General features: G+C 38.1%; 1 protein-coding gene across 8 annotated transcripts in view; it reads right to left on the reverse strand.

The window, feature by feature from the left end:
- Positions 1-13,886, reverse strand: part of LOC103108101 (acetyl-CoA carboxylase 1) — a 338,374-nt gene that overhangs the window by 113,278 nt on the left and 211,210 nt on the right. For 7 of the 8 annotated variants that reach the window (XM_060203911.1, XM_060203907.1, XM_060203912.1 and 4 more), the window contains 2 exons: positions 11,881-11,999; positions 422-445 (listed from right to left, as the gene is read on the reverse strand). In XM_060203911.1, coding sequence (XP_060059894.1) covers positions 422-445; positions 11,881-11,999 — 143 coding nt within the window. The remainder of the gene's footprint in view (positions 1-421; positions 446-11,880; positions 12,000-13,886) is intronic. The other variant, XM_060203908.1, reaches the window with a different exon arrangement.

The raw sequence follows: 13,886 nt of genomic DNA on the forward strand, positions 1-13,886 counted from the left end.
GAAAAAGAGGCGACAAACTGAAACAGCTATTTCTATATTTTCATGCCTCTAAAAATGAAAAAATTTAAACAAAAAAAGAATAATTTGTCAGAATCAGAATGATCTTAAAGATTTCTCCCCTGAAAGCTCCAAAGTAGACAAAGAATTGACAAAAGGAGGTATTTCCAGAAAAGATGAACATCAGGTGACAATCCTGGTATCACATAGAGCTAGATGAGAGCATTCTCATATTGAGGCTTTCTAAACAACTGAAGACATGGTTTTACCCAAGAGTAATTCTTAATGACCAAAGAGGAACTCAGAACTCTCTAGCAAAAGATAACATCCTGTCAAGTCTAATGTTACTTTCCACCCTAATTTTACTAGTCTAAGTAACAAAAAAAGTTGCTTTCAATTGGAAAAGAAACTAAACATACAGTACCTGTTTAGCGTGGGGATGTTCCCTCTGTAATTAAACAACCAAAGTTAGTTACTTATAGGTAAGTGAAAGCCATAGTAATAATTAAAATGTCAGAGCTGATACAGATAGTAGTGAGGAGCTCCAGTCTGGCCACTCTAGCATTCAGCAGAGATAATTAAGTGCTTGTGACCCTTTCGTACTCCTAGTGCCTCCAAAGAGGCATGTCTCCTAACCTACCTCACCACAGTAGATGCTTGATAAGAAGGGTCAACTATATTTACCATGGATTATTCACACCATATAATAAAACAGTAGTGATAAAACACCAGCTCATGGAAGTGAAGTGATATGATATGGTGTATCATCTAAAGGTTCACTATGAAAAGTATATTTCATTTTTATTTTTATTGCAGAGGGAAGGGGGCGATAAAGATAGAAATGCTACATTACTCATGAAGCTTCCTCCCTGCAGGAAGGAACTGGGGACTTGAACCTTGGTCCTTGCAGATGGTAATGTGTATGCTCTACTGAGTGAGTCACCGCCTGGCCCCTAAAATATAATTCTTAACAAGATTCTTAAAGAATAATCTTTCTTGTTCCTGTTTTACAGAAAGTGTAAAACTTATCTTTCAGCACAGAAATTGATCCCACAGTGCTCTGAACTCTGTTTTTTCTATGATATGTAATACACCTACAAACTCTCCTAAAAAGAAATGAGTTCAGTAGTCTGGGGACAGAAAAACAGCTCACCATGCAGGGTGCAGGCCTTAACATGGCATTTGGGGAGATACTCTCTGCCTTTCTGTTAGGCAAAATGTTAGGCCCTCGATCAACAATAACAATAACAAAATTAGTAACCCGGGCCTCCAAATACCATTTCAAAGTCTTTAATCATGCTCTTCCTCCCAGACTAGGGAGGGGGGAAGGGTGGTATTGGTAGTCATGGAGAGGAGTGGTACTCTGTATTCTAGAAAATTAAAGGAAGTGAAAAATCAAGCAGAAATGTAATGATATATGAGTTTCTTTTTAACTACAGTGATATAATTTTTTCAAATTAATTACAATGTTTTAATTAAATGCATTTAAAAAAAAGAGGTTTTTAAAGTTGCTGTAACTTAACAACACTAAGCTTCTCATAAGTAAAACCATACATAAATTTTGCTAGCCATATAATTTCGTGATAAATAATGTGCCCGATCCATGAAAGACAGACTGAGATAAGAATGCAAACTGAAAGGCAAGCCTGCATTCTCTGAGGACTTCTCAACCCAGTCAGTCTTCTTCAAAAGTTGATGTTATTTTACCTCTGATAAACAAAATCCTCCATTTTTTTAATGGTAAATAGGCAAAGTTATACTTACCACCTGCAATCAAAGAGTACTGTAAAAGGGCTGACTGGCTGATATCTTAACCTTCTAACATTCCTTTAACAGCACTTAATCATTGTGGGGGTGTTCTAGTATACCGAAGACTTAATGGGCAGAACATAGTGGGTGGTGCTGATGATATGTGAGGAGGAGAAAAGGAGGAAAATGATGCACTTTTCACGGCAGTGAAAAGATCAGAATAGACTGAGCCAACCATATAAATAAAAAGCTGTGACATATCATTGCACACAAACTGGATAGCTCCTAAGATTTGTGAGTAGCAATGCTCTTTGTATCAAACTTGTATCACAGGGTGAATTCATAAGGCAGCAAGCACAATCCCCAAATACAAAAACCTTTACCTTTGGTGTTTGGATTCTCTGAGTCTCACCAGGTTGGGGGGCTGTGTATGTATGTTTGGGGGGAGAGGGAGGAGCGGTATTCAAAAGGTCTTTAACTGTAATGCACTTAGACCTCATTAGCAAATAAAGGAAAAAAAGTATGTGGGGAAGCCAGGTGATGGCGCACTGGGTTAAGCACCTAGTACAAAGCACAAGGTCCATGCAAACATCCCGGTTCGAGGTCCCGGCTCCCCACCTGCAGGGGAGTCGCTTCACAAGCGGTGAAGCAGGTCTGAAGTTGTCTGTCTTTCTCTCTCTGTCTACCTCCCCCTCAATTTCTCTGTCCTCTTAAAAAAAAAGAAAAAGAAAATGGGCAAAGAAAAAAAAAGTATGTGTATATTTGCAGCAGAGGGAGGTATGACTAAGTAGAAAATTGCAAATGCTTGTGAGAATATAGGGAAGAAGGAGTCAGTTGGTATCACAGTGGGTTAAGCGCACGTGGTGCAAAGCACAAGGACCAGCGTTAAGGATCCCGGTTCGAGCCCCCAGCTCCCCACCTGCCGGGGGGGGGTCACTTCACGGGTGGTGAAGCAGGTCTGCAGGTGTGTGTCTTTCTCTCCCCCTCTCTGTTTTCCCTACTCTCTCCATTTCTCTCTGTCCTATCTAAAAACGACAACATCAATTACAACAACAATAACTACAACAGTAAAACAAGGGCAACAAAAGGGAACGGAAAAAAAAAAAGAATATAGGGGAGAAAATATTCCTTTAAAATAAAAGGATTCAAGAGTAGGTTGTAACGCAGCGTGTTAAGCACATGTGGAGAGAAGCACAAAGACCAGCATAAAGATCCTGGTTCGAGCCCCTGGCTCCCCATCTGGGGGGGAGTTGCTTCACAAGTGGTGAAGCAGGTCTACAGGTGTCTATCTTTCTCTCCATTCCCCTCTGCCCTATCCAGCAACGACAACAATAATACAACAAGGACAACAAAAGGGAAAATAAATAAATATAAAATAAGAAAATAAAAAAGGATTCTGAGACGGTGCAGTAGCACATTTGGTTAAGTGCATATAGTCAAAGCACAAGGATATTTGTAAGGATCTCGGTTCAAGCCCTTACTCCCCACCTTCGGGGGGAAAATTCATAAGCAGTGAAGCAGATCTGCCTCTCTTCCTTTCTATCTCTTCTCCCCTCCCCTTTCAATTTCTTTGTTCCATCAAATAAAAAAAAGGGGAAACAGCCACCAGAAGCAATGGATTCGTAGTGCAGGCACCAAGTCCCAGGGATAACCATGGTGGTGGTGGTGGTGGGGGATTCTACTGCAGAATCTATCACCATAAACCTCAAATCAAAGAAAAGAACACTATGGCAAAAACAATCTCAGACTATCTCTATCCAGCTTTCAGGAATTTAAAACCAAGGACCTCTCTCAACCGTTAACCAATTTCTTAAATTAATAAAATGGTCTGACTGCTCCCATAGCTATACTCCGTTAGGGAGTCTTCATAGGATAAGGATCAAGTTTCCAGTAAAGGAAGTTCTGATTTTGAAGAGAAGGACACCAACAAAATGCCAGTCTTTCTCCATCAGCAATTCTCAAGCTCTCATAGGGGGCCCCCTGCTGCTTTGTTATAGGAATTGTACACTATCTACACAGTATGGGGGAAGAACAAAAACTCCCAATATCTTTAGTTTTAAAAGGAATAGCCGCAAATGAATCATGTAAGAGCTAATCTGAGAGGCAGTTTATCCTCTATGGCTGAATTAGAATGGGCATGGCTTTAGGGGAAATAAATGAATAGGAATGTATTATCAAGAAAAGTCTGCATGTACAAACTATTGTATTTACTGTAGACTATAAAATATTAATCCCCCATTAAGGAACTAAAAATAAATTTAAAAAATTCTCAATCATGACTATAATGACCACATACATATTTTTTTTATCCTAGACAGGGGCTATCTGAATGATTTCAAGAATATGTGGTATACTGTACACTAACATAATACAATAGGAAGAGAGATCTCATGGGCTACAGAGGAAAATAAAAATAGCAAGAAAGAGAATACATGAGACAAATAATTACTTTTTTAGCTGAAAATAAAATAGAATCTACCACCTTCCATTACTATACTTTCAAGTAAGTAAACAGCATAAAGTAACTGCTCATAAGACACTTGCTGTAGGAGCCTTGAGTGATGGTACAGACAATGGAGTGCACACATTACCATGTGTATGCAACAGAGCTCAAGTTCCCAGTTCCCACTTTTGAGGTGGGATGTTGGGTAGGGGGTGAAAGCTTCATAGGTGGTGAGTAGTGCTGCGGGTGTATCACATACCCTCTACATCTCTATTAAAAAATGGGTGGGGGAGGAACTAAGATAACTGCTATTAAGTTTATTCAAAGTATTTAACTCAATAAATTTTCACTCACAAAAATTTTAAACACTAAAGTCATTTTCCTTCCATTAGCTTTTTTTTTTTTTTTTTTAACCAGATGTGATAATTGAGAAACTTTCTAAAGACATAGTTCAATATGGTATCATAAACTAGCCTCTAGGCATTCTCATCTAAGTTTTTAAGACCAGCATTCAATATCAATACAGAATGTATTTAAAGAAGGAGAAGAGAAATTCTTTCAGTTCTGTGGTTTTGGCATTAAGTCACCTCGGATTTTATTGATCTGCCTGCCTAGAATGGCTGGGGCGTCTGCTTCAATATGAATGCAAAGTCAGAGCTGTTGCCTGCTAGCTGAACCCTCTTTATTTAAGGAACACTGACTTCTCAGGCAGTCTCAAGTTCTCTGAGCCTTTTACCATCCCTTCTAGTTGAATCTCATTCTGAATCTAGCTAGCCCTACATAGATCTTTTATCATATAAAAATGTTCCTGATTCTTTTACCTTCTAACTTTAAGAAAAAGAAAAGGGGGAGGGGGACGACCCTATATGAAAATAAGAAGATGCAAGGTTCATGCAAACAAGCAGCACTTTCATCAAGCTGTGACTGAGAAGCAGAAGAGGGCAAATCTTTTGAAATCAGGCAACAAAACAGAATCACAAAAGGTCAGCTGAATAACCTACTAGCAGTCGCTAACAGCAGTACCATATGAGAAAGAGCAATTTAACTGGCTGTGACCAGTGGTGGTCTCCTTGTGTGACTATATTTCTACAAGAGAATCCAAATCAAGAACTATAAAATACAACCGAACCATGTATTTCCACTCGCATCTCTGCCACCATCTGCTTGCAGTTCAGATGCTGACTCCAGTGTAGAGTTTTAGTTTACAATGAGATGATTGTTGCTGCGTTCATTTGCAGCCTCTCCAAAGCCCCTTCTTTGCTCTGTTAGATTTTTCTCTTTCTGATATATGTATGCCATCAGTGCTACAGCACATAACTGGCTACTACTGTATAATTACCTACAAACCCACAGCATGAAACTACAGGGATTTACAAGTGCCCTGGATTCTGCTTTTTCTTCCCCCTAGAATCAGTTGGTCTTCCTTGACAAGAAGAAACCTTGGGCTACCCTAATGATATACTGAGAGTTTTAGACTCGACTCTCCAGTGTTACAAGTCTAATGTGCCAAAATAACACAGCAGAGACTAGAATCTGAGCCATGGATATAGGAAAGCACTTGGGTAAGCACTTAAACCTACTGAGAATCTTCTCTTCTTCCAGATGCTTGCATCCTATCAGCAGACTAACCTGAATGAACGAAGCAACCACTGTCGGGTTTTATTTATTTATAACTCATTATGGCCAGTTAACTATAATAATTGCTTCCACTGCTAAAAAAAAAAATGCTACAAGTTGGGTGTCTCAGACACAAGGAATGGCCTTTGTTTGGGTGTCAAGATTATCAGTATTGATGGGGCCGGGTGGTGGTGCACCTGGCTGAGTGCACATGTTACAGTGCCCAAGGACCCTGCTTCGAGCCCCGGTCCCCACCTGAAGGGAGAAAGCTTCACGAGTGGTGAAGCAGGACAGCAGGTGTCTATCTCTTTCTCTCCCCTCTCCATTTCTTACTATCTCTATCCAATAAATAAAGGTAATAATAATAATAATAAAAGATGATCAGAATTGTCAAGAATAATGGCAGGTTACTGATTATTTATGTGGAAGATAGTTATATGGAAGATTTCTGAGATTCCTAAACTTTTTCAAAAAATAAGATCCAGAAGTCACCCACCAACACTTGATATTGATGATGTCAAGCAGCCTAAACTTACTTATAGCTAAAGCATTGTCTATCAGGAGAGAGCATAGCTGACCTCTTCTGGATAGAAGATATGACAAAAGCAAAGTGCTTGAATCAAGACCCTGTAATGCAGAAGGCCAAGATCAGAAGGAGCAAATTGCAGAGAAGGTACAATGACCATGACTCATAGCAGGAATCTCCATCTAATATGTAGGAGGAAATGGGCAGGGGTAGATAGCTTAATGGTTATTCAAAGAGTCCCAGGTTCAATCCCCTGCACCACCATAAGCCAAAGCTTAGTAGTGCTCGGGTAAAAACAAACAAACAAACAAAACGAAGGAGGAATTAAACACCAATATATCTTCACTCTTTATAAATGCACAGAAACACATAGCAAAGTGCACTTCCATCGCCTGGATCAATTATGCTTATTTTAATCACAAATTATAGATTAAAAATCTGACTGTTGGAGTCCTGCAGTGGCACACAGGACTAACCACACATACTATGAAGTGCAAGGACCCACGCAAGCATCCCAACTCCCCACTTCTAAGCTCAACTGGCTGCTCCATTACAGGACCTCAGAAGGAATATATTTTTTTAAATTATTACCAGGTGCCAGGTGGTAGCTCAGCTGAATAATAAAAGAAAAAAAGGAAAAAGAAAAAGAAAAGAGACAAAAAAAAGGCTGCAGGAGAAGTGGACTCGGAGTGTAGGAACCAAGCCCTAGTGATAACCCTGAAGGCAAAAAGAAAATCTGATTGTTAATGTGTATTACTTTGATTGCCATTTATTGTCTTAAACTGTATACTACTAGACTGTTGTAATTGAGCAGAGCTTATAGGAAATACACTTATATTTAGATGAGACTAGGCATATTCACGGCTGTAGACAAAAGATCAAACAGGTGTGCTATCTGAAGAATGTGCTTCCATATTATATTGAGTTATTTAATATGCCCCCAAACTAAGTAAAATCCTAGATATAAAATTTGATGGATTGTCAAAGATAAAGAAATTCACGTAGAAGTTTTGGTGTAGCATACTTGCCCATCATCAGCACAAATGATTTTCAGAATCGAAAACTTACACACACACACACACACACACACACACACACACACTCTCTCTCTCTCTCTCTCTCTCTCTCACTCATGATGGACTACAAACACAGACCTCACTAGAAGATGAAAGAACAACAAAAATAGGATATTATTAAAATAGGATAGCTCATACTGCAGCATTAACTTATGTTAGGCAAGAGAATCATATCCTAAAGTCTAGATAATAATAAAAGGTTTTCTCATTGCAGAACAATTGTCCTAACTATTCCTGCAGCAAGAAAATAACTTGTTTCTAAAAATAATAATAAGCCAAATGTTAATGAGCTCCAAGTTAATTTTTAAAAGTGTCTATAAGAATATACAATAGAGGGAGTTGGGCGGTAGCACAGCGGGTTAAGCGCACATGATGCAAAGCGCAAGCACTGGCTTAAGGATCCCAGTTCGAGCCCTTGGCCCCCCACCTGCAAGGAAGTCGCTTCACAGGCAGTGAAGCAGGTTTGCAAGTGTCTATCTTTCCCCCTCTGTCTTCCCCTCCTCTCTCCACTTCTCTCTATCAACAGCAAAAATATTAACTACAACAACAATAAAAACCAACAAGGGCAATAAAAGTGAAAAAAAAAATTAAAAGATTTTAAAAAGAATATACAATAGAATACAGATTTTTAAAGTGAGAAGACAAAAAAACATATATTAAATGTAAGAGCTTTCTACTATAGTCAGGGAAATCTCTGTAGCTGCTGCCCAAGTGAAAGAATTTAAGAGGAAGAAAAAAACTGTGTGTGTGTGTGTGTGTGTGTGTGTGTGTGTGTGTGTGTGTGTGTGTGTGCACGTGTGTGTTTATGTATGTATGTATATATGTAGAGTAAGCTTCCCAAGCTAGGCTCATGACTGGATCCTTTGGTGAATTAGACTTAAGATGTCATTAAGTTATAATTACAGTTTCAAGAGAAAAAAATATTGAAAGTCACAGGAAGCAGACAAATAGGAAGATAACATGTCCTTGATCATATACTTAGCAGTAGAGATAATAAAGAATGCTAGAGATTAGTTACCTGCTTCTCATTTTTACAAAGATTTATTTTGCTCACTACATGAGCTAGAGAGAAGCCAGAGCATCACTCTAATACATAGGGCACTCTAATACATACATCTAATACATACATCTAATACAGAGCATCACTCTAATACATACATCTAATACTGGGGATTGAGCTGGGAAGCCCAGGCATGAATAGCAAAGTTCTACCATATGAGCTATCTCTACTGACCCATTATCTGTTTCTTTTTAGAAAACTTTTCAAGGGGGCCAGGTGGTGGGGCATTCAGCTGAGTGCACACATTTTCATGTTCAAGAACACAAGTTCAAGTCCCTTCTCCACAACTGCAGGAATATGAAGAGTATGGGGAAATCATTAATTTTTATTAGGGTAATGAATTTTTGTACATAACTGATTAAAAAGTGTTATTAAGTGGTCCATAGGGATGGCACAGTAGGTAAAGTGTCTGACCTGGGAATGTGAAGTTTTTAGTTTCATCCCCAGTCACATGTGCCAGAGTGATGGTCTGGTTATCTTTAATTAATAATTAGGCAAAAAATGTTAATGTTAACTATAGTCATAAATATAGTGATTGGACTTGAGGAGCAGAGCATTTTAGGAAACACTGTAGTTAGTTGATTAGAAGTGTGAATGAGAAACCTATCTGTGCACTCATCTGAGAAAAGCACTGTTTTGTGGAAATCTTAGTCCTTAACATGTTATGACTGATCTAACACTGTCGGTTAGTGTCAGAAGTTAAGTGTAGAATACTAGTAGGAGAATAAGAGTATATTCCACACAGCAACAACAAAAAAATTGTAAGAAAATATAAAATCTTGCAGCCTACGAAATGGTGTAAGGGCTAGAGCTTTAATCTCCTATATTGCAGTTACCAGACATTTGTGGTAACAGACCTTCCAAAGTTCTCTCTGCCAATAACAAATACACTTTTGTGTGTATGTGTTCTTTTATAACTGAATTCAAGTAGCAAATTTGCAATAATAGAATAAACTAGATATGAAGATGTGATTTAGTCAGATAATACATTTTATATTTAAATATTTTTCTGATTCTCACAGAAATCACCTTTTCTTTCTTATTTGCCCATATCTTCACATTTACACTAAAAACTAGTAATAATGATAACAGTAAAAATAAAAAGACAATTTATAATTTTATATACCTACAACTAAAGGAGACATTAGAGACTGCAGGGTTATAGTATTGGTCAAATTTACTCTCTGTCCATAAAGGTGTATAAACCTCTGATGTTGGGAGGGACAAAAGTATACAAGTTTTGAAATCACATCAGGAATAACCAAGATTCACAACCTTAAGATGGAAAAATGACTAAGATTTCTCAACAAAGCATTAAGAAATATATCTCTCAATTTCCAATTGACTTTCCCTCAAAAACTAGACACAAGTCTTCAAATAAAAAAGTAGAACAGGGATGGCAATTCAGAAAGACAGGGGAGTGAGGAGGAGGGATAGCAAATCAGAAGCAGCGCTGTAGCCTGACTATAAATCACTGCCCAAAGGGAAGAGGTTACAGAAAGCAGGAGGAAAGGGGACTGTCCTGAGAATTACAGAGAGCATTAAGTATAGCATGTAGTTCTCTACAATTATTCAAGGAATGCAGGAAAAGAAAGAAGAATGAGTGCTGAGCCTGTATGTGCCATGAGTACTTCACCGCTCTCTGAAGGACAACCATTCGTTTCTAGAAAATGAGATTCTGAAATCCATGGAGGCAAAAATGTACCGAGAGATGCTTGCTAAATCAAGGATATATGCTTTTCACTGTCAGCTGTAAAGTATTTTTTAGGTAGAGAAGTGAAAGAATTTTCTGAAACAAAGAAGAGGAGTAGTATTGCTGAAGATGCCTCTGCTCATCTGCTGACCTCTGCTGGATCAACAGTGGCATCCAGTGGTCAGAAGTCTCAACACAGACTTCTTTGTCTCTGAAAAGGGTTCCTATTGCTTTAGTAAAGTAGCAATTCAGAACAAACTATTTCTGTTGTCTATAATTAAGGACCTCAAAAGACATACTACTTTGTAATACAACGTGAAGAACCACAGGCCATAAAAATATGGAAGGGAGATACTTTAGACTAGCTGTGGTATTTACATTTCCTGTGATATTACTAAAAAGAATGAAAATACAGGATGGGGGGGTCAAGCGGTAGCGCAGCGGGTTAAGCACACGTGGACCGGCGCAAGGATCCCGTTCGAGCCCCCCGGCTCCCCGAGTCACTTTACAGACGGTGAAGCAGGCCTGCAAGTGTCTTGTCTTTCTGTTCCTGTCTTCCCCTCCCCTCTCCATTTCTCTCTGTTCTATCCAACCACGAACGACATCAACAACAATAATAACCACAACAAGGCTACAACAACAAGGGCAACAAAAGGGGGGGGGGGGAAATGGCCTCCAGGAGCAGTGGATTCATGGTGCAGGCACTGAGCCCCAGCGATAACCCTGGAGGCAAAAAAATAAATGATAAATAAAATAAAATAAAATAAAAAAAGAAAATACAGGATGAATATGTGTGTGGGTAGAATTTCTTGGTTTTTACCACCTCAGAATGCTTTCAAAATTTAGTATACAGATACTGAAGCTGATTTTTGTATGTATATTTTGTTATTTAAAGTTCATAGAAAGGGGAAAATAATAGATTTGCATAGTTAAATCAATTTATTTGAAATAAGCTTGCTTATGTAATTTATAAAAATGATTTTGAGTTTCAATTGTTAAATTCAAATGTCTGTTTTAAGGAAGATAATGAAATTGGCTCAGATACAACTTTATTTTTAAAAATGCCACCAGGACTCAGTGAAGACTTTCTCTTTTCTTAATTCCTTTCTTCTTCTTTCCTATCTTATTTGACAGAACAGAAAGAAATTTGGAGAGGAGGGTGAAACAGAGGACAGAGAAAGACAGACAACTGCAGACCTATTTCATCATTCATGAAGCCATCCCACCTTTGCCCCTGCAGATGGGAGGGAGAGGATCTAACTTGGGTCTCTGTGCATGGTAGGGTGTATACTCAACTAGGGGCAGCACTGCCCAGCCCGCTCAGACATAACCTTAACCCAGAGTACACTCAGAAAAGTACCCCATCCAAGATACTTGGCATTCTATCTATTGGTTTAAACTGCTGAACATGGGGTCTTTCTGGGAAGTTCAAAGTGAAATTCTGATCGAATTTTTAAGAAAAAATTTTATTAAAATTTTATCAGCTTAAAAAAAAATATGCCTCCTTAGTGCTTAGTAAAAGCAAAAATGATGGGAATAACCCTAACTTTTATCTTCATTACATGAAAATTTACCTTTTCAGAATAGAGGTGTTAGTTATAAAGAAGATACCATGGCTTAAATTGGTCCATTTTCTACTCAATACTTCTAGCTAAATGAAGCATTAGTCGTTTGCTAGAGCTCTGGCTGAATCAGGTGCACGAACTAGATCAAACTCACCTGTTCGGATGAGAGGTGGGCAGCATGAACTGGAATTCTACCACACAGGTGTTGTCCTTAAGCTGGCGGTGCTGCACACTGTTAAGTTCATAGGCAATGTAAGCCCTTCGAACATATACCTGGTTAAAAGGTACGTTTGAGTAAATACACTTCAAAAAACTACAACTAAAATAGCCCATAACAAAAAGACAGTCTTCAAAAGAGGTGCAAGTTTTCCTCAGTATGCAAAAGCAGAACATTTCTACTTGGTATAATTTGGTAGACTGTACTTTGGGTCTAGGAATGTTATTATTATTGGAGAATAAGCCACATGGAGAATTTCTATTAATATTCCCATACCCCCAAAACAGTCTAGCAAATTGAACCAAATACCAATGTACTTCTGAGTGGTGGGGTAAGCCTGTATCTCACATAGAAGAGAGTGGTATGTGAGAGGAGACATCCAAAGGTTCCTTATACTGCTTTAATAAAGCTAATGGCTTAAAACTATATCCCTAAGTATAAATGGAAACAAAACTAGTCTTAATCTGCTGGACACCTCTGTGAGTGATATAAACTTTTCATAGTAACAAACTCTGGGTAAGTTTTTAGAAACAAAGTATATAGAATCATGTTTTATAATCTCACATAATGTGTGACTTTATGTCACTTGAGAAATAAGAAGAAAAGCAGACAATTGCAGTACAACTGTATTCTTTCACTTTTTTTTTTTTAATTGCCCTGGAGCTTAGTGCCTGCACTATAATTCCACTGCTTCTTATAGCAATTTTTCATTTCTTTACCTTTCTACTTTATTTGATAGGTGAAGATAAATTGAAGGATGGGTGATAAAGCAACAGAAGAAAAGGTAGATATCTACAAACAAGCTTCACCACTCATGAGGCAATCCCCATTACAAATGGGGAGCTAGGAGTCGAATCTGGGTCCTTAAGTATGGTAGTCTGTGCTTAACCAGATGTGCCATCACATGGCCCCCAATTCAATTCTTATACCATCTTACATCTTTATTTTGTTTTTCTTTAATTTTTCTTTCTTAATGCCCAAAATCTGTTTGGATTTTTGCACAGAATATTCATATCTTCCAAACTATAAGCAACAATGATAGGGGATAATTTTATATGTAATATGTCAACAATACTAATTTCACTCAAGAACTTAAACAAAAAATAGAGAAGCTATATATATATGTCAAGCCTCGCACAGCTAATTTTCCATGTATATAAAATAAGATTCTCCAGTGGGGGAGACAGTATAATGGAGTGGGTCACTTCACAAGCAGTTAAGCATGTCGGCAGGTCTTTCTCTCCTCCTATGTCCTATCCAACAACCACAGCAATAACAACAACGAGGGCAACAAAAAATGGGCAAAATGGCCTCCAGGTGCAGTGGGTTCACGGTGCAGGCACTGAGCCCCATCGATACCCCTAGAGGCAAAAAATTAAAAAAGTATATATGTATATACTTTTTGAATTTACTTGATAAAATATATTCTATGTAGAGAATACAAACAATGATCTGGAAGGTGCTGCAGTGGATAAAGCACTGGACTCTCAAACATGAGGTCCTGAGTTCAATCTCCAGCAGCACATATACCAGAGTGATGACTGGTTCTTTCTCTCTCTCCTCCTAGCTTTCTTATTAGTTAAAAAAAAAAAAAAAGAATACAAATAATTCAAAAGAGCTGATTATATATATAATGTAGTGTTATCATAATACTATAAACATTTAAAACTCCTTTCCCTTACTTCAAAAAATATTTACTGGGCTGTGGAGAAAAACAGCACAATGATTTTGTTGTTGGTGGTGTTGATTCTATTTATTTTTAGATACAGAAAGGTAGTAGATAGGCAGTAAGAATGAAAGAGACCACAAGACTGAAGCTTGGTTCAATGTAGTGAGGGCTGGAGTCAAAGCTGGGTTGCACACATAGAAAAGCAGCATACTATCCAAGTGAGTTATTTTACTGCCCAAGAGCATATTGGTTATGTAAATTTCATGTCTGAGGA

This window comes from Erinaceus europaeus, chromosome 12 (genome assembly GCF_950295315.1).
Source record: "Erinaceus europaeus chromosome 12, mEriEur2.1, whole genome shotgun sequence".
Lineage (NCBI taxonomy): Eukaryota > Metazoa > Chordata > Mammalia > Eulipotyphla > Erinaceidae > Erinaceus > Erinaceus europaeus.